This window comes from Plectropomus leopardus, chromosome 19, assembly GCF_026936395.1.
Source record: "Plectropomus leopardus strain MGB_pleo_1.0 chromosome 19, ASM2693639v1, whole genome shotgun sequence".
NCBI lineage: Eukaryota > Metazoa > Chordata > Actinopteri > Perciformes > Serranidae > Plectropomus > Plectropomus leopardus.
In genome coordinates this window covers 22318246-22340753 of record NC_142194.1, presented here as the reverse complement: position 1 = coordinate 22340753, position 22508 = coordinate 22318246, and the positions used below count along the sequence as shown (strand labels likewise).

Below are 22508 nucleotides of genomic sequence, written 5' to 3'. Positions count from 1 at the left end.
AAAATATATTATATTTTCATAAATGACTGAGATATGGAATATGGCTGATCTTTCAAGTCTTCATTTCAGTGGCACCTATCAGCTGAATGTGGTTAACATCTGCTAGCTTATAGGTCTATTGAGGCTCTTGAATCTGTGCTCAGGGGTTGAAATGTAAACAGTCACTCTGTGCCCTCACAGTTGGTCTTATTCAGTTAGGAAAAGCCTTTGTCTTGTTTTTGTCCACTTTTTATTGATTTATAAAAGAAACTATAAACACCACTGTCCCAAATGTTCCAGGAAGCGCAGACATACTCCTGTGCAGCTACCAGCAGAAATTCAGACAGCTAAGTCAAGTACAAACTGATGGGCCAGACAATGAGATTTCAAAAAAATACATTATTTGTGTGTGACATAAACATAAAAAAGGCAAAAAATTCACTTAACCCTGTAGACTCTAAAACAGTGAATAAAATGTGGAGGAACAGTCAGAAGATCTAGACTTTGAGGTTGAAAGTGAAGACTGTGTGACTTGAATATGGGCATGGTGAGGGAAATAGATATAGTTGCTTTCTAAAAAAAAAACTCAAAAGTTTCAGTCCTACTATTGAACTTGGAAAGCTTTATAAAGCATGTCTTCTTAGAAAGTGATACCTATATTTAATGTAATCTCTCTCAGAATAAGATGGAGACACACAAAGATTGTTATCAATGTGTAGTCTAATTGGCATAGATAAATCAACACATTACATGAGTTCATCTTCTAGGTTGCATAAAATGGTCAGGAAGTTTTCCCCAAAACAGTGTCTCATTCACAAGATATAGAATAAAATAAAATAGAAATTAGAAAAAGAAAAAGAAAAAAAAAATTTTGCAAAAAGGGTGCTCAGCCAGAGGGCCAAAAGGGCATACTTGGGATCTGTCTGTGCACGTGCCTTACATATGTTGTATGAGCCTTTAGTAGTGCTGGGCATATGGAAAAACTTAATATCTTGGTATTTTCAGGCTGCACGACAATACACAATATTTAAGAAATTATTCGGAGGGATTTAGGGATGTATGTTCATTTGCACACACCGCTGGAGCTACAGAGATTTAAATGTTTACAGCACTATGAAGTGAGTCAATTGAGTGGAGCTGTGCGGAGAGAAGAGACTCTGACATGGCTTTTCGGAAGAACAGTGTTACATAATGCAACTTGACCCGATATTGATCAAAACGGTATTGCCTAAATCTATATTTTGCTTGAAAATATACCAATATATTATACAAAGTCACTATATTGCCCAGCCATAGGTAAGAAAAGTCACACACACATGAAAACATCCAAAAAACTTCATCAACTAATCACCAAAGTAAAATCTAGTGTTGGAGGTCTGGTGTTTGGGATTTAGTGGCATCTAGCAATGAGGTTACATACTGCAACTAGGTGAAACTTCTTCTGTGTGTCAAGTGTAGGAAAACTACAGCGGCTGACGCAAAAACGTGAATGTCCCTATTTAGGGACGGCAGAAACAACATAGGGCCGGCTCCCAGATATAAACTGCTCATTCTATGGTAACAAAAATACAGTGAATCCTATTTTTCAGGTAATTATAAACTAACGAAAACATAATTATGTGTCCCCCTAAATCCTGCACATCGAACCTTTAAATGATAAAAACATTGATTTTCAGCACATTTTGTCCTATATATTCTTATTTCACAGATATCTCTTGTAGGCATGCATCGACAAATTCAAGAATACACACATCTATTGCCCTTTTTCTCCACCTGTTTGTTGTCACTAGTTTCTAGACTTCATCTGGTTTTAGGCAAGGGAAAAAAGAGACCTCAGGCAAGGAAATAAATCACACCAGCCCTAAATACCTGCCATGTGAGAAAATACAAAGTGAAAAAACACAGAAGTTTTCAGCAAGTTTCCTCAAAGTTTCTTCCTCTGCTCTACTTTCTCAGCTCCCCTAAATCTCTGTTGCCTTCTGATCACCTCCAGGGTTGAGCTGTCACTCTCCATCACCTCTCACCTGTCACCACTGTCTGTGTGTGTGTGTGTGTGTGTGTGTGTGTGTGTGTGTGTGTGTGTGTGTGTGTGTGTGTGAGAGCATGTCTGCATGCATGTTCGCTTGCAAGTAAATGTGTTAAAGCACACGTGTGTGGCTGCGTCACCACTTGCCGCAGTTCCTCCCAAAGTGAAAGGACATACAAGTTGACAGCTTCCTGGCTGTATCAGATGTGACAATTCTCACCCTCCAGCTGATTTACCTTCCTCCCTTCTTCGCAACTTGCCCCTCGTCAGTCCTGCCGGGCTTTGCTGGGCCCACACACACTTTAATGTGGGTCAGCGCCTACTGACTCAAGGGTTTGGCTGTTTGTGTTTGTCTTTGTAGTTGGTCTGTTTGTCAAGGGGGAAGCAAAAGATGGTTGACATCTGAAAAGATTGGCAGCTTTTCATCTGTCATACCTTGAAGATGTCGTTTCCATTTTTAAGGCTGTATAAAATAGTTGATTCCAAGATGAGCATTTTGTCTGTCAGAGTCAAACCCATATCAGTCAAAAGTGAAGTTCATAGGACCGGCAGTCACACAGTGAGTTGGCCCCTGTGGCTCCATTTCATTCCACTCCCAAACTTCTAATGGGCCATCTGTCTACAGTTTCAAACAGGCATGAAAACCAGCTATAAACAACCCGGGTAACTATGTTAGCTACTTGGAAACTTTTAATTTAGCACAAAACTGCATTTCTTCCATTTTCAAGGTGGCTGAATAAAGAAAGCACTTGGCAGCGACTGTAGCAGAGGGAGAGGCTACAAGTTAGCTCGTTAGCATAAACCACTCAGATGGTGCCTGCATCAGACAGCTGAATAATACTCCACAAAACAATATGGGATACTTGACAACTGAAGAATCACTATAGAACCAAGTTTCTGCTGTTTTCAAGGTCGCCAAAAAAATGAATATTAAAAAAGACAAAAAACCAATGCAGCATTTTTTGTGAAAAAGCAAGTTAAACAGGTTAGCTTGTTACCATGAAAACACAACTCCTGAAGATGCAAAATTAATTGCAATAAAACCACATTGCACACCTTTAAAGGAAAAAGAAACTTCCCACACATCACTTCAGTATCTGACCAAATATCTCCGCTTCTGTTCCTGAGTTATGATGTTGACCAATGGCCAAAAAACTGCCTTTGCAGAACATTATGAAGTTCACCTTTGACCTTTTGGATATAAAATAACAACTTTATTATTTGTGTGAATTTTTGTCATAATTAGTGTATGAAATCTTGAGTTAAGGCCAAGAAATGTGTTGTAAGATCACAGTGACCTTCAACCATCAAATTGTAATCACTATAATGTTGAGTCCAAGTGGACGTTTGTGCCATATTTGAAGAATTTCCCTTGAGGCCTTGTTGAGATATTGTGTTTACGAGAATTAGCTGGGCCCAAGGTAAAAGTGACCCTGACTTTGGACCACCAAAATCGAATCAGTTCATCGTTGAGTCTAAGTCGACGTTTGTGCCAGTTTTAAAGATGAGATGAGATGAGATGAGATGAGATGAGATGAGATGAGATGAGATGAGATGAGATGAGATGAGATGAGATGAGATGAGATGAGATGAGATGAGATGAGATGAGATGAGATGAGATGAGATGAGATGAGATGAGATGAGATGAGATGAGGGGAAATTCAGGTGTTGCAGCAACACAAAGACAGAAATAAGAACAGAAAAATAGAGGTTAAAAAAGTGAAAACTGCACATTTAAAATTAGACATACTGTATACAATTAGTATAAGAACAATCAGAAAAATTATGAACTATGGGCAACAAAATAAATTTTTTGAATTGAAGACAAAGTTACGAGTTTTTCATGTTTGCTCTCTAAGCATTAAACCACACAGATTCTGCCTGCATCTAATAGCTGAACAATAATACTGTATGTAGGTTATTTTAAAACTGAAATATCATCATATGTGTCATCATTAATCCTGTTTGTCAGGCACACTGTATACATGTCTACTAAATTAGCAGGCAGATTTAGATGTAGGCGTAAATGCCTCATCCACTCTGTGGATTTTGAGGCAGTTAAATGACAGAAAAGCACATTAAAAATGCATTTGACGTCATTTATGCGTTGTACAAAATCAGTGTACAAATAAAAAAATCACATTAAATTTAAATGCCAATTGGACAGACATGCCATGAAAAAAATCTAAAATCATGCCCCACTACAGAAACACAAAACTGCTTTTGTATGTGTGTTAAAGATGAAAGTTGTCATTTTCTCTTCATCAGTAATCGTCAGTGACAGCAAAACTGGCTTTAACTGATGAAAAGAGAGAGCAGTGAGTGACAAGAGAGCAGAGACAACAGAGGGGGAATAAATCGATTGTGACATGCAGATATCTGCCACTGTCATTTTACTTTTTCATTGGATTATCTGAAGGTTTTGTTTTTATAGATAAATCATGTGATGGATGTCTCTGCACTCTTAGAAATAAGATCCACATGAATCCCAATGCTGCTGGACGTGGTTCCCTCAGCCTCAGTCTAAACTGTTAAATTAAGATTAGTGGGATGTAGAACTATGGATAATATGATCAATCACTATTTAAAAGCCTTCCTAGGTGGATTGTATATGAAAACCTTGGCATGTAAAAGGATTCTCACTAGGACGCCCGAAGTGGGTACATTTTAGCACCCTCAAGCCCAGTTCAAACCAATGGTTTGCAAGGAGACAGTGGTTTTAGAATGTTGTAGAGAAAAGTTGCAACGGTGTAAACTGGCCGGTCTCAACTCAACACGGTTGATGGTGTCACCTGTGGCACAGCTGGTGAAATCCTCAGCGGCTGACTTTAGAACAAGTCAAAACAACTGCAGACAGTGTCCTAACGGTGCACCGGTGTCTGACGGTGAGCCACTGCTGCTGCCCACTGTATGTGCACATGCCACACACCCACACACACAGTCATTAATTCATTGCCATTGGTTATTTATATTGTTGCATATTTATTATAAATACGGTCCATCTAAAGTGTGTTTAGTTTCCTGTTTATCGCCGTTTCATCATTACTACAAATGCAACTGTGGCCAGTAGTCACTATCACAGATCGTCATTCACATTCTAAACCAAAATAAGCCAAAATGCTTGAATCAGAGCAGAAGAACAGAGACTCATTCCTATAGAGATGATATACATCTTATATAGCTTCATTGGTGTAAATCGGCAGGTTTCCAGAGCGTTGCAGAACAGCGCTCTGCAAGTAGTTGCATGTTCCAAATCATCTGGTGGTAAATCTTTGGTTTGAACTGGGCTTTAAAAATAGAAAGGTACTGGGTAGAAACCCCAAAAAAGGGTTCTGGGTGGAACCATTATACCCTAGAAAGGTTCTCTGTTGAACATCCAATAGGGAGTTCTGGTTAGCACTTTCACAGATGGCTCTTGGTATAACCCTCTATGTTGGGTTGTAGGTAGAACCATATGAAAGGTGGTTCCAAGTGCACATTTATTTATGGTTCTACCAGAAACCAAAAAGGGTCTTCCTATGAGGACAAGCCAAAGAACCCTTTCTGGTTCCAGTTTGCACTCTTATTTCTAAGAGAGTAGAAGCTGGAAAGGGATTTTGACCAGAGGAGTCCAGTGGAGGGACATCATCACTGTGTGTGTTTACGGGTGTGTGACAGCTTGTAGTAGTATCTGTCACTAAAAATAGGGACTGTTATCTGTCAGAGTTTGTTTGTTACTCAGGCGCCAGAAGCTTCTTTGTCATACAACTTTCATACCAGGCTATTATCAGCAAAAAATAAAGGAACACTAACTATTTTTCATTTAACTGCAACCGCGGAGATAAAATGGTGCAACCACATGTTTCAGGATCAATAATGTGTGTGTTAATGCATGAACAGGACATGAGGACAGACAGGAAATATGTACTGTATGTCCTGAAAGTACGTATTCAGGACATTTTACATTAGAGTAATCAATGCAGAGAGAGAGACAGAGAGGATTTCTTTGTTTGGAGAGTTCCTGTAATATTAACTAATCATTGGCTGTGTGCTCTGATGGGGCTGATCTGGGTGCAGTAATTGATTGTTACAGGACATTAGCAAAGTCTCATCTCAGTGTGGCTGTAATGTGATGGGAGAGGATCCCACAGATCTCAGGCACATAACCTTACATAACATGCTTTAGAGTAAAAAGAGTCATGGGGAGGAGTAACCTGAAGCTTACATATTGAATGTTTATATTTCATATAATCCTTAAAGTTTCCAGCAGTGATTGCTTTGTCACAGGAAAAAAGAAATTATTTTCTGCCTGAATTAGTATTAGTAAATTAGTAAAAAATTTTAAAAAAGCTGCAGCTCAAGGCATTATGTTTTTGGGTTGTTTGTCTGTCTAACTCTCAGTTTATCTCATTGCCATGAATGTGATATCTCCTCATCCCCATCATCCCCAAACGTCACTAATAGGTGGACTGCAAACAGGGTCCATAACTGTGGTGACCTCCGGGTTTAAAAATGAAGCTAAGCACACAAGCCAAAATCTGCAGTTCCTCTAATGACCACTTGAGGCTGGCTTCAAGAGCAAGTCAGTCCCCAAAGTGTCCCATATTAAAATACCCCACAGAAATAAACAAATGTTTACAGCCTGGTACAAAAAACAGATTTGGTCCCTGTATCTAATTTCAACATTCAGGACAACAGTACAAAGGGTGGATTTTTATTCATCTCACCTGTTTATATTTTATTAAGGTTTGATTTTATGCATATTTAAGAGCTGGCTGTTTCGAGTGACAGGCATTCTGCCTATAGTGTCCTCAGTCTCAGTCAGATCCAACCCTGCTACCTGCAGAGCTCCATCCTTTCATCTAAATATGGTCACTTCTGGCTCCAAAAAACCAAGATGGCAATCATCAAAATGCAGAACTCGAGGCTTTCAACTGAGGTCCACAAACCAATATTAGACATCACGGTTACGTTCCGTACCCAGACATCGTCACATCTAGACCCAAACCTATAACCAATTGAGAATTCAATTTTGATGGAGCTTCTTTACACCTCCTTTGCTTTTTTACACAGAACCAAATGACAGCAGCATCATGCCCCTCCAGTGTGTGATTTTAGACAGCATGCCAACATAGGTGAAAGAAAGGAGGTGTGATGGGCATAACATTTAACACAACAGCGTCTGACTCTAGTGTGACATTTAACATACGCCTCAGCAGAGCTTTATAAACAATAACAATGACATGTCAGTCTCAATCAGTTAATGTCCCTGTTAAATGGGGGCTGATCTAGTACTCTGCTCAGTGGGTAAGGAGCTTCTGGACTTCATTGTTTTCCCAATTTGCAGACCTTTACTGTCATTTTTCTTCTTCTCTGCCAGCTGCTGCTGGCTGCTTTTTAAAACATCACACCTGTCCCTCTCACGATCTTGTGTAACCAGCTGTCCCTTTTACATGGACCTCTTTTGCACTGTTATTAACTCTCTTGCTGGCTCAAAGGCGACATGACCTTACCTTTTATAGGAAATGGCGAGGCAGCAAGAAAGCAAGGCAGCATAACAGTGCAATATTCCCGCCTTGAAGAGGCAGTTTAAAAGCAGCTAGTGAGTGCCATAAACACACACTAACAAATTTCTTTCTGATATTAAGTGACTTCTTTGTGGTAGTTGTTGAAGAGACATGCAAAACCTTTTATTTTTGGTGAAACTAAAAACTTATACACACCTGGATGACAAACTGTAATTACAGCTTAAAGGTACTGAGAGTAAATGAAAAATGATCCAGGCTGCACTTTATTAACATGCACCTGTTTAGTCATACTTTACTGATTTGGGCGTCATTGTCTGAAGCCACCAACAGCTATTTCTGTCGATCCATCCCACCCTGCGAGTCTTAATCTTTTAACCAGCTGCATGGCCATCTTCGCTCTTTCAAAGGCATCCGCAGAAACTCTCATGAAGCTCAGCCAACGCTCCATAAACACTATATAGCCCCGAGACAGGTGCAGTTTTTGTTGCAGATTAAAAGTCCAAATCAGCAAGTTGTTTGAGCGGCGAGCCAAGAGAAGAGTGCGTGGAGGCCTGAGGCTGTGCACGGCAATGAGTCAGAGAGAGGATGAGGAGCAGGGAGAGAGACTGGAGGAGAGGGAGACAAACGATATGGTTTAAAGACGGAGAAGAGGAGAAAGAGACAGATTTAGGGCTGAGTTTAGGTGAGGAGGGGGCAGAAAGAAAGAGGACTCAAAGGAAAAAGAATTGAAAAGTGATGAAATAAGAACAGAGATCTTTGCAGACGAAGAACAGAGATCAGGAGGCGTTGAAAGTCTTTTTGTTGTGGGGGACAAACTCACATCATAATCTAACACACACGCATGCACAGTGTTTATAAAAGGATTCTCAATAAGATGATTAGGATCTGAATTGATTTGAATGAATGAATATAATATTCCGTTACAAAATAAGGCTTAGAGTGTAACTCATAAATGTGTCACTTTATGGTCGTATTTCTTGTTGTAATGTATCTTTTTGGCTTCCTTTGAAATGTCTTATGTCACACTGTAGTTAGTGATTGACTGCTTTTCCCAGGATTTCTTGAGTAATTAACACAGAGGTGCAAAAACAGGCCCACAAATACAATACCAGTCATCACTATATTTCAGGACTGTCAGCATTAACATGTTAATTGTGATGCAATTAAGGTCCGAACAAAGGTTGGGCAGTATGTAATTTTTCATACCTTTATAATTTCCTGAAATTTCACAGTTGTATATGGTATATGACACACATACTTTCCTTAATCAACACAGAAATACAACTGTACAACTTTTAAAATTATTTTTATGTCATGAAAGACTGGCAAGGCTTAATTTTATTGTTAATTTTTCATAAAAAAAATTCAACAAAAACAAAACAAAACTCACCCAAACCATCTTGGTTCTTCCTGCTAGTGATCAAGTTAGCAAGTTAATTGCTCAAACAATCACCAGTTTGCGTTTAGTCAAAATAAATCCTTATTTCACCAAGTTAGATGTAAAAAACACGCCATTGCTGGCCGTCAGCTGTTTACAGTCCTGTAACTTATACCTTCATCACTAGGTGTCACGATCTTTCAGTTCAGCTGCCTGTTCCACCAGTAAAGACTGGAGACTGAGCTCTATTACTGCTATGGAAAAACATACTTCAAAGATTTCTAAGTACAATGGTATACCGTTTTATCATTATACAGTGTTACTGCACAAGCCTAGTCCAAACATAATGCTTTTTTTTCTAAAGTGCGTTAATCGTGCTGCTATTTTGTCCCTTCAACTCCAGTCAAGTCACCCCATCGCTTCCTGCCTCTGCAGTTATGGGAAGTAATGAAATAATGAAACCACTGCATGAATGGCTCATTTCATTTTAAAAACTCCCAGACAGCTCAGTTGACAATGAAAAAGTAATAATCACTTTGTGTCAAAATATATGTTCAAATATTACTGGAGTACTTCCCTTTTTTTGCTACCACCTACAAGTTTAGCACACTGCAGCTAATCAGACTGATGTGAGTGGGTAACTGCATCGCCAAAGTTGCCAAAGCACTATTCTGGAGTGTGAGAATCTCCACAGACCTGTGGATGAAACTAAATAGAAGTTAACTACAGTGCTTCTAACTGGGTGGAAACTGAATGCAAACCAGTCCACACTGTGGAAGGTCTAAGTGACATCCTCAGGTTGGGAAGTTATCAACAGTCATGTGTCCTACCATCTCGGGGAGCAATAGTTTCATGCATACAGGATCTGTATGAATCAGAGAAAGCAATTAAACTTGAACTCCTGAAAAGCACAAATGCTGTCGTATTAACCGGGGATCACTGAACGTCAGTGAGTCATCAACATTATTTCGGAGTAACTGCATACCGAACAGTCCGGCACTGATATGAAAAAAAAATTCTAAAATTGAAGATGATACAGTAAATTTCTTTTAAAATGCATTGTTTGACAGTCCAAATATATTTACAACAAAAATGTTATGTTTTGGGGTGGATTAGTCCTTAACAGTTAAACATAAAGGTCATATATGCAAACATTAGCACAAACTATACACACGTTTGTCCACATGAGATACGTGTGGCTGATAAAAAGAGCATGATTATGAAATCTGACACTGAAGCAGCTTCACGCTGTCACCAAAATCCCTGCAGGAGACGTTTTGTGTGACACGGTTACACAAACAGGATCCGATCAGAGAAGTGGCCAAAGGGACTCACTTTTCTATTTGTCAGGTTAAGTGTGAACACACTGCCCCCAGCTGTTGTTGTCAGGTTGGTCGTACTTTAGGTTGTGTACCTGTGCATGTGTGTGTATGTGTGTGTGTGTAGAAGGGGCTAAACACATGAGCTTCGTTAGCGAAACAGAGGCACCAGTGTTTGAATTATTGATCAAGGGAGTGAATACCATCAACACTGTAAATTCAGCAAATGCAGTGAGAGGAAATGTGTTTATTCAAAGTGATGAGTATGCCTGTGTGTGTGTGTGTGTGTGTGTGTGTGTGTGTGTGTGTGTGTGTGTGTGCAGAGAGGGAGGTGTCATCAGCTGTGAGAAAGAGGTTGGGGTGGTCGGCAAGTGAGCCAATTTAACTGATAGTATATTAATGAAGCAAATGGAAAGTATGAGGAAGTACAGGAATTTGTGTGTGTGTCTGTGTGTATGAGATGCTGTCACTCCTTTTGCATTTCTTGCATCCAAACACAACAAGCCCGGAGTCCAAACATGACCATATTGCAGAAAATCTCGCCCGTATGTTGCTCAGCTTAAAGGCCGCTAGTCAAACACAGCTGACTGGATTTTATTGTGGAGGACACAAAGACCAAAAACACATATAAACACATGGCACAGAGATAGGCCCCTTTTAATGAAAATTTGTTTCAGCAAGAAAAGATTGGCAAAACAAAAAGCAGTCATTTAGGATGATGATTTTAAGATGCAGTAGAAAAAAGAAAACTTAAAAACAGTTCTCTAGCTCAGTTTCATAGTTAAAAACAGTTCTCTAGCTCAGTTTCATAGTGAAACAAAACCTCTTCCTAAAAGGTCTCATGACACAAATAGCTCATCAAAATTATAAAAGCGGTTTCACTGTCTCTCACATGGAACGCAATACCAGATACATTACAAAACCACAAAAAATCAAGCCAACATCAGCCAAATATTGGCAAAGCAGCATAGTTAGTTCAAGCTGGGCATTAAAGTTATACTTGGATAAACTTGGCATAAAATGTACGATTTGAGCCTGTTTTAGGAGTGTTTCAAATCCAGCACATGCCAACTCCTGCTGTATGAGTAAACTGTCTGCAATATAAAGCAAAAGCTTTATGCACCGCCACTTTACAGTCAAGCTACAATCTGAGTTTCACTGTGCACGTAAAGCAGAAAATACAATGGCCCCTCCCAACTGTTCTGGATATTGACAATTGCCAATAAAGATTTGTTAGAAAGCTCTGAGGCAGGTAGCAGTTTGTTGGGTCTTTAACATTACATTAATACAGTTTTCAATGATGCATTATTGCCAATGTTTCTTCTGTTCTTATTGGTTGTGAGGAGGAGCAAACATCATGGAGGCATGTACAGTATGCTGTTGCCAAAGCTCGACCAACCTGCCTCCCATATTTTCCAAGGCGTCATCTCACCATGGCACTTTCAGACACTGTTTGCCAACTTCCTACAGGTGAACTGGGAAAAAAAGAAGGCACCGATGTTGGGGAATCGACTTGCAATGTGTGATTTTAGACAGCATGCCGGCATTGCAGAAAAAAAGGAGGCATGATGTTTAGCACAACAGCATCAGCGCTAGTGTGACAAAAAACACTAGAATATCAGGCGTGCATTATTTCTAAAATACTTATATCCTAATAAGTTCAATTAACGCAAACTGACTTGATTTCATTCAAAAACATGGCATAGCAAGAAAATAGTAACAAGTACAAGAAAATTACCTGAAAATTTGTAAAATAAATAATGAATAAAAATTTTTTTTAAAAAAACATTTAAAAAAGGAAAAAAATAAATACATAAAAAAAAAATTTAAAAAAAGGAAATTACCTGGAAAGGGGATTTTTATATGTGTATCTATATATATTTTTTTTTTATTTTATTTTTTCCCAAATCAAACAAGTTTCTTCAGGGCTCAGAAGCATGAATACTTGTGAAAGACGTCTGAAAGCAGCGCAAGAAAAGTGATGTCCCTCCAGGTTTTGATGGCTTAAAAAAGGTAAATGTAAGTTTGATAAACCACACTTGAGAGTCAATATTCCTATTTTCAATGCAGTTGTTATCTACAATAAACTGTCAACTGCCACAACAAATGCAATCACATTTATGTGTGTTCACCGTGGTCAAAATAATCTTTCTTGTGTCCCATGAGCCAATCATAACGGTGGCTGCCACTGTCCCATTTAAACCAATGGTCTTCTTGTCGCACATGACAGGAATGTTCTGCTGGGGCAGCAGTCAAACCCAGTTCAGTGCAGAAAAAACTAAATTAAAACACAGGCGACCTCCACTTGTACTCAATGTAGTGTAAATGCACTGGTTGCATGTGTGTTAGTGTGTGTATGTGTACGTGTGGTGTTCCAGCTGTTCAGGAAAGCTCTCTCAGGAGACCAACTATACACATCTGGATAACAGATGATGTTTGTTATCTCGTTCACTGACTGACAGATGTAGTAATCAGGGCACATTTTTTTTCTTTTTTTCTGTCATTTAAATGTGAAGTCTTGAATCCACCTTGTTTCAGTGTGTGTATGTGTGTGTGCTGCTCTTCAGGACCCTGACAGACCTGCTGAAGCAGCAGGGAGCTGAGGTGAGCTCGGTGGAAAATGCCGTGGCCAGTTCGCCCAGTGGAGGGAGAGCCAACGGCATTTCAGCCAGGATGCTGCGCAGCAGGAGTGGTGAGTCCAGAGACAGAGCATGCACGCACATACTGTACACACATAATACACAGGTAAATTCATGGTTACACACATTACACTACCAGTGTTAATATCTGCAGTAGAAAACCTGGATACACACAGATTAGCTAAAAAATAAGAACCATTATCTTGTCACTATGCAAATGTTGTGCTGGGAAATTTTGCTCTGGCATTTATGTGAATGCCTCTTGACATGTTCCACCGACACAAACACTGTTGCAGACCAAGTACCCTCCCTAATGGAATCAGCACTCCCTAATGGCAGTGGCCCCCTCTGCAGGATGGTGCTCCGTGTCAAAACTGCTAAGGAATGACCCGAGGAACATGACAAAGAGCTAAATGCATCAACTTGACCCCCAAATTCTTCAGATCCTGATCTGATTGAATATTCTTGGCACGTGCTGGTACCTCACTTCACAACCCATAGGATTCAAAGGATCCACTGCCAACGCCCTGATGCCAGACACCTCAGGACACCCACACAGTTCTTGTGTCAATTTCTCGACATGTCAGAGCCAAATCTGATCCTAGGAAGCCCCAGTGTATATTGGGGGTACCTCTGAGGTACCGGCACATCCCACAAATGCTCGATCAGATTTGGATCTGGGGAATTTTAAAGCCAGGTCAACACCTTGAGCTCTTTGTCATGTTTCTTGGGTCATGCTTGAGCAGTTTTTGTGGTGTAACATGGTGCACTGTACTGCTCAGAAGGTCTCATTGTCATAAGGGGGCAGTCTGTAAAGACCCAAGGCTTCTCTGCAGAACATTGTATTGTAAGATGATCAATGTTATTTTCTTCACCCACTAGCGTTTTTAAAATTTGTGGCTGATCGGTGCATGTGCTGGTGTAAGATGGTAAGGTATAGCACCATTGTTTATGTTTGTGTATGTGTGATGATGCGAGTATCATGCTCCAATGCAATATGACTAAACCAAAAGACACAGCTTCAGAGGAGCTCAACAAACAGCATACATGGAGCACTTAGTGATCAGCTCAATTTGCATGTTTCTCTTTTTCCTTATTTGCATAATAACAGTTTCATGTGCAGGGTTGCACATGTAAAGATTTTCACTCTGTTTAATTTTCATGACAGAGGATTTCAACAACAGCTCGATCAGTTGCTTTGGTAAAGTGAGAATTTTTTTTTGTATACAGACTGAGGTTCACGGAGTAGATGAAAAACCCCAAACAGCAATAAAACTCTCAGTGCTCTGTCAACTCTATTAAAATAACGTCAGGAAGAAACTGAGACAAGCTACTTTGCAAAACCCAAACAATCTCAATCTTACTAGTCTTTTGCACTGTCAGTAACATCACATGTACTGAAAAAATACACACACCGACTAAAACAAGAAAAAGTCGTTCTTCCAGTCTGCCGTTCTTTCACACAGGTCTCCTTCTCTCTTAACCTCTCACCCACACACACACACACACACACACACACACACACACATTTTATCTCACAAATTATCTCAAGTGCTTCATTTCTCTACTGAACCATCAGTCACCATCTTTCAGATTACTACACTGCCACCAGAGCTGATTACTTTTTCACGTCCTGTGTGTCAGATTTAGGAGGATACACCAGCAGAAATGGAATATAATAAGTATGTTTTTTTTAGTGTATTATCACCTGAAAACAAGAATTGTTGTGTTTTTGTCACCTTAGAGTGAGCTGTTTATATCTGCATAGGGAGTCCTCATTTGTGGAGATTGCATTGTTGCACCTCCATGTTTCTACAGTAGCCCAGAACAGACAAACCAAACACTGACTCTTGATAGGGACATTCATGTTTTCATTTTGGCCATTGTAGTTTGCAGCCCCTCTGCGACGACCAGCGTCTGAAAAACACAGATTTATTTTTTTTACGTGAAACTGTCCTAGAGGCTTCCGGAAGCACAAAGCTGTCAATCATATATTATGCAGCTTACTTGATATCTTACACCAGTGATGTGAATTACTGTATTTTCTGCAAAACTGTTTTAGTACCAGCCATGGTTGACCTTTCATTTGAGGTTAATTTGGTTTAACTCTTTGATGTCTTTCAAAAACATGGGAAGAAGGCAATGAGCAACAAAAAAATAAAGCAAAATATATATATGAAAATATAGCAGGCAATTAGTTTTTAAAAAAAAGGACGTTTCAAAAAAACAACAAGGAAATTACCTTGAAAATTATAACAATTTTGTGACATAATTTCAAATACGAAATTATGATCATAACAAGTAAAGTTTTGTCTATTTTTTTATTTTCCCTAGACATTTTTGAAAAGCAGTTTTTCAATTTCTAGCAATTTGTTGAAATGTCTTGCAAAGTTGCTTACTGTCTTTTTTCCCTTCTTTTCTTTTCTTTTTTTCAAATAAATCACATAGATGTGTTTGGGGTTTGAAGGTTTAAATACTCGTGAAAGGCATCTAAAAGCAGCGCAAGAAAAGTGATGTTGCTCCAGGTTTCAAAGGGTTAACTGACAGTGAATGTTGCTCTCTGCTCAGACACTGTTTCAGCATTTACTGGGAACAGTCTGAAAACTGATCGAGTTGAATTGGCAGTGGTGACGCAGATTAAACACAGAACAATGCACAGAGCGTCTGAAATGTTACACATTGTTGGCTGGTGAGACTTATTTCGGTAGGGCTGAGGACAGAGTGAGAGTTGAACAATAGAGCATCTTCCCCTGAAAGTAGAACACATGCTTGTTGCACGTGCAACACTGCTGCACGACACACACACATGCACACGTACACAGTTTAATTAGTATGTTAATGTAAGCAGGCTGCACCCCTACAGGCAGCATGTGCCATTTTCCATACATTCACTAAACATGCAGATACGAACAGCCAGTATGTAACATGGATTTTGAGCAGGTACCTGCCACTCCCCAGCAAAAGACATTGTCATATCTTTAATTTTTGGACTGTTGTTTAATTTGGTATGTACAAATGAGCTATGCATATGGATTAGCATTTTTGCATGTGAACATGTGGGCGTGTGTTTCAAAGGAAGGGAGAGGGGCAGAGTGTTTGATATGAGAGGCCTCCTGCTGAGTCCATCTCTCATCTCTTGCTATGTGGAATTTCACACACTGCTAATGACATGATGTGACACACTGCATCAAGTGGACCCTTTAATCTGGAGTGTTTTATTGATCGTATTCACTTGAAAAGGGCAGCAGATTCGCAAGCTGGGAATAACATGTAAAAAAAAAAAAAAAGAGGAAAACAGCCAGCAGCAGCCTTTTTGTTTTTGTCCTCCAGGAAACTTGAGTCCTGCAGAACAGTAAGAAGCACCCAACTGCGTGCTTAAGAAATCTATCAATCATTATAATGGAATGAATAGAAAAAGGGAGTTCATAGTGTAACTTAAGTGGCTGTTCTATAATCCTCAGATACTACAGAACTTCATGCCCCTGCAGTTATCACATCATAAATATTAATGGACATATATCAGTTGATCTCAGCAGCTAACAGGATCTCTGCTGGCTGATTTTTAGTGTGTTGAAATTAGCTGTTTGTTATGTTTGGTTGGGGAAAAAATCTATTGTGTCATGGCTGCATGACCATCGATCACCTCCTGGTCAAAATAAAATGCAAACACAGCTGTAGTGCATCCAGATTTTTTTTTTTTTTTTTTTACTGGGGTGGCCCAAGTGGGGCACCAACCTATGCAGGGGCGGCATGAAGTACAAGCGCTGCTGCGGGCACACACATTGGCATAGCTTTAATTTACTATTTTTTTCTGCTGAGAACCACTGACTGCTCGGGGATACAGTTATCCAGCAGCTTCTCAGGGTTAGACATCCTTAAACTACTGCGTGTTCTTAAAGTTTGGGGTCGAGTCTCAGGGGCTTGCATGTTGCAAACTAGAACCACCATGTGGTCCTATGCCTCTGCACCCCAGGCAAGTTGCACTTACAGTTGATATTTACACACGTCTGTGAAAACGTTTCACAAACACCTCCCCCCCGGAGTGTCACAATTTAGTACTAGACCAAAGATCTTCCCTTCTGTTCTTGAGTTACATTGCTGAGTAATGGCCAGAAAAGGGGTTTTCCAGAACATTATGATGTCACAGTGAAGTTGACATTTGACCTTTTGGATATAAAATGTCAGAACATTATCATTATACATTTGAGTGAAAAATTTGAGTGTAAAAATTCTTGACTTATGGCCAAAAACATGTTTTATGAGGTCACCATGACCTTCACCTTTGACCTGCGACCACCAGACTCTAATCAGTTTGTTCTTTAGTCGTCATGGACGTTTGTGCCAAATCTGAGGAAATTCCTTCCATGGCCATCTTCAGATGTTGCATTCACGAGAATAAGACGAATGTAAGGTCACAGTGATCTTGATCTTTGAGCACCAAATTCTAATAAGCTCATTGTTGAGGCCAAATGAATGCCTGTCAAATTTGAAAAAAATCACTTAAAGTGTTTGTGTGATAACACTTTCACAAGAATAGATGGATGCAAGGTCATCGTGACCTTGACCTTTGACCACCAAAATCTAATCTGCTCATCCTTAAGTCTACTTGAACGTTTGTGCCAAAGTTGAAGAACATTCCTTAAGTTACAATTAGACAGACAAGGTCACAATAATCTTTACTTTATGATACCACGAAAATCTAAAAAGTTCATCCTTGAGTTCAAGTGGATGTTTGTGCTAAATTTGAAGAAATTCCCTTAAGGCATTCTGGAGATATAGCGTTTATAATAATGGGCCGGACGGACCAACAGAAACTTTTGGACAAACTGAAAACAAAAACATAATGCCTCTGGCCTCGGCTTTCACCAGCGTGGAGGCATAAAGAATACTATAAGTAATTAAATGTACCGTAGGCAGGGACATGACTGAGTCCACTTCTTAATTTGAAGTGACAGTCTAGTGAAAGACAGGGGACTTGGCACAAAAATTAGTGGTGATGATGATACCTATTGATGCTAATGAGTTCCAAATTTATGCACATTACCCCCGCTTCTTCCGAGAGGAGGAAAATGTCCACTGGCTGTTTGCGATCAATAAAAACAGATGGCAAAAAAGTTTGTCCAGCAGGCTGCTTTGTACCAATAAAACAAAACTAAAGTCCTCATTGTATCGCGTCCAAACTCAATATGACAGGTAGTGTTTAGAAGGAAAACTTCTATTTGAAATCACAGCTTTGCCCTAAGACTGTTGTACAACACACCATCTGAAAGCTGTCTGCACACATGTATTGTTTTTGGTCATAGCATGGTTTTAAGAAAACTTACAGGTTGAAGGTCGACGCATCATGAATTAACTCCCTGCCTGACGGGGGTTATCTTTTTTGCTTTATTCGTCTAAGATGCAGAGTGAATTTAAGCTGGCACTCACTAAATGTGATGCAAAGCAGTCCCTAATTGAGCCACAGGACAAAGTGGAACACTCCATAGATTGCCTGGGCAGAAAACAGATGAACAGTATTGGTTTTTCCATTGTAGACAAGATGGCAGGCCGTGGCCTTTGGAAAAAGTAATGCTCTTTACACACAGTAATTAAACACATTTGAACTGATTGGAGGCAAGTGCTGGTCTGCTGTTGTTGTTTCTATGGCTTTACTTTAAAGAAAAAACAAATGACAAATTAGAAGTTTAATGCAAAAGCAATAAAAAGACTGTTGCTTAATTCATGTGTGGGGGTTTACTGCTGCAGTCTTAACTGGTCTGATGTAGACATGTCATGAAAACTGATCAGACGATGGCAAAATTCTGAAAATGTGACGGTTCTTGTTTTTAGGACCATACAGGGCAGCATAGAAACCTACAAGTGTTCTAGTTTGCCAATTAATGTCAAAGGAATAAGCTCTCCAATCATCACAGAAGAACAAAAAACAACCACACATAAGAGACCTCCAAAGGGTAAACTCATATGCCACCATAAGCCATAGACAGTATGCTACAAAGACCATTTGCCTGATTAAGCGGTAAGTGTCTCTTCTGAAAATTTGGTGTTGTTCTCCGGTCACCGAGAGTTATTTAACTTTGGGTAAAATGCTCCTCACTGTCACTTTTTACCCTGCTGTCCAATCACAGTGGAAAAGGTGCGGGACAAATAGCCTACAATAAGAATCAACTGTCACATCTTATATGTTAAACTGCAGAAAAACAATGGAGGAGGGATACATTTTAATATACTGTCGGCATTATATTTTATGTTTCCTCGCCCACAAAATCTCATGACCCCACAATGAAGAGTGCTTTATATTTGAGGCAGATCATCAGGAATAAATGATAAATATTCCACTAACTTCACCAAGGTATTCCAGTCAGTTCTGATTTCGAACACCTAAAACACCATTGCTTTGACAGCTCTTTTGGTATAAGATCACATAAAACACCTCTGGTAGGCGTCAGGCGACAACACGATTGGACAGAACCAATGTGTTGCAGGGATGACATTTTTCTGTAGGCCGATGAGAAAGTCAACTTCGCCCTGGTTCCTTTGCCAAAAAACCTATTGGATTTTAGATCACTACCGAAACTAAGTTCCTTGGCAAACAAACATTAATGATATTTACACACTTTGGTCAGTGAAATAATCTTCACAAATGAACACCACTCCTGTGATGACGTTCTGTAGTCTTGTTTAGCTCCTTGGTAGTAACCACCTTTTTAAGAAACATAAAAGCTTCAAAGTTCACAGAGGGGTATTTATTGAAATAATTTATGCCCTAGAACACAACGTCAAAGTCTCTTAGGCTTGTGTTAACCACAGACCTTATTTCAGACATCTAACCAAAAACCCAGTCAGATAACCACTGACTTTGAGACAAGAGAACTGGAGATGCTAAAATGCATTTCTGGGTTTTAGGACTCATTCCTGGGGTACTCTACTAAAGATGCTCTAACTTCTGTATCACTGTGCTTTTAACGGTTAGAAAAGTCAAAAAGTCAGAGAATGTTAAACTCAGAGATGTTGTGTTGTTTTTTTCTGATTCACATGAACCATCAGCAGCTAATGTGAACTGAGGACAGGAGGCAAATATTTGGCCTAAAAGTCTCCCACAAACATGAGTCAGTGCAAAAAGACAGCTTGAAGCAAAAAGCAATGACCTATTTATCAAAGACGACTGCAGAAGTAGCATGACCTAGTAACAAATCACTCTTCTTAACACACATTTCACCTTTTTTTTCTCTCACTTTTTAAAAAAAAAATTTTACTTATTTTTTTATTTTACCCCAGCTGTCAGAAGAGTTACTCTCTGAGCCCTCATCTCCTCCAAAATGTTTCTGAACTCTTCCCCCGGGGTCATAAGAGGGAAACTACTTTTTCTTGTAAATTAATAATCTCCATTTGAATCTTTGCTCTCCTGCTCGTGTCATGTTGATTATTCTAACAAAAGAAAGGCGTGTATGTATGACTGACTCAGCAGATCGCACAGAGTGGGGATTAATAAGTACATAGGGGTGGGAGAGGGTTGTGTTTGTCTGCTCTGCCTCTGCTGCGGTAAATGAAGATGCACACAGACTCTCACATGTGATCTCACCCATGACAGAAACACTAGCTTTCTCACTTTATTCCCCTTATTCATACCATCGCACTCCCATGCTGACACACGGGGACACCATGCAATGCACTCTCTCCTTCATCACTTTCCCCACAGCGCTTAAGTTTCCTTTTATGCGTTCTTTCACACCCACTTGGAGATGCACATATATACACAAAACACACACTGTGTATTCAGAAATGAGTGACCTCTCTGCTTGTCTTTGTGTTTCATGGTCATGAGCACTCACAATAGGATGTCGCTAAAAACAGCAGGCAGATGATAAAGGTGTGTGCATGAGAGAGAGGAGAACCTCGTCAAATCAAAACCTACTTTAAGTCATAAAAACTTTGTGCTGACCTGACAAATGAATCATTAGTGCTTCTACTAAACTCAGTTAACTACTTCCAGACAAGCTGGAGAGGCAAACTATCCAGCACAGTGTAAAATAACACTGTTATTTCATTGATAACCTAACTTCATATGATAAGGGGAGAATATATCCTTCTTTTCATGTAAAAACTGCCAATAAGTAAACCTTTTATGTCTGTGTGGAATAGCTTTAGAAACTATTATTAGGTTTTTTTTTAAAAAGTAAAAAACTACAGATATTTCTGTTGTTTTGGCACAATCAGGTAAAGGCTCCATTTTGGTTTTCTTAAGGCTCATTTATAGTCAACATTAGATATGTACACAGACAAGGATGGAGCCTTCTGTCCATACTCTGCATGCATTCATTTGTCTATATTTGTACACTTTTTCTGAAAGCTTGTGCATGCGGACAAAACGACACATTCTCATCCCAGTCACATGTTGCCACTTTGCAGTGGACTTCCACGTCTAAATGTCAGTTTTAGGTATTCTTCTGCATCTGCTCTTTACATTCCAGGATACTGCTACTGTGATGTCAACAAATACACATGGTGGGATGGCTCAGCACGTGGTTATGTTGACATCCCTACGGCAACCAACATAGGGATGTCAGGATATGCACATGCTGGCACAGATGTTTAGGGTTAGGGGAAGGAGGCACATGATAAGGTGTAGAAAACAAAACTCCTTTTCAGATGGGAAGCAAACAGTAGACTCCCACATGAAAGTCCAGGGTTTGTTGGAGCCATCCACCACCCCTCCAATGCGCCGTATAGGCACCCTCTTGCTACTTATATTACGTCGTTACCCTCAGTGTTTCAACCTGACACCATTCTGTGGCGTGTCATGCACACACAACAAGTCCAGTCCAGCTGAATTCTCAAGTGACACTGTTGTCCGCATATTAGGCTGATGTGGCAGGTGCCGTCCAGAGGCATACAATAACAACGCAACCAGTTCTGTTTGGCCGCAATCTCAACAAATGCTTTCCATGGGCGTACTATGCTGAAGCGATGGTGGCTTTTAGCTTTGGGATAGGAAGCTGAAAACACTGTCAAAGTGGCGGTATTTGAGACCAGACTGGACAAAAAGGAGCAGTACCAACAGAGATCGTGGGAGCAGTGAAGTGTAGTTCAAGCAAGGTATGACTATTGAAGATGTTGAGGACATTTTAAAAATGGTGGAGAGATGTGAATTGATAAAATAGAGAAAGAAATTCTGTTTTTGTAGAACATTATGATGTCACAGTTGTCGTTTGACCTCATCATTACATCCTATGAGAAACTTTCGTGAAATTTGAGCATATGAATTCTTGAGTCCAAGTGGACGTTTTTGATAAATTTGAGGAAACTCCCTCAAGGCAAGTGAATGCTTGTGTCAAATTTGAAAATATTTCCTCTAGGTCTTCTTGATATATCACTATCACAAGAATGAGACAAATGCATGGTCACCATTACCTTGACCTTTGACAAGCAAAACCTAATCGGTTCATTACTGAGTCCACTCAAATGTTTGTGCTAAATTCGAAGATATTCCCTAAAGGTGTTTTTGAGATATAGCAGTCACAAGAATGGGACAGACAGACATATGGGACTATCGCCAGTGCGGAGGCACAAAAAGAAAATCTTTGGGGACCTTAAAGGCTCCATAATTGAACTCTGTTAATGGGGCCATTTTGCACAGTGTAAGCACATTTTGCTGGTAGACTT

The 22508-nt window shown here is 39.7% G+C and overlaps 1 protein-coding gene across 1 annotated transcript in view; it reads left to right on the top strand.

The window, feature by feature from the left end:
• The window catches only part of shisa8b (shisa family member 8b), a 44110-nt gene that overhangs the window by 8677 nt on the left and 12925 nt on the right, over window positions 1-22508 (top strand). The window contains exon 3 of the mRNA XM_042508651.2: window positions 12777-12901. Within this exon, the coding sequence (XP_042364585.1) occupies window positions 12777-12901 (125 nt within the window). The remainder of the gene's footprint in view (window positions 1-12776; window positions 12902-22508) is intronic.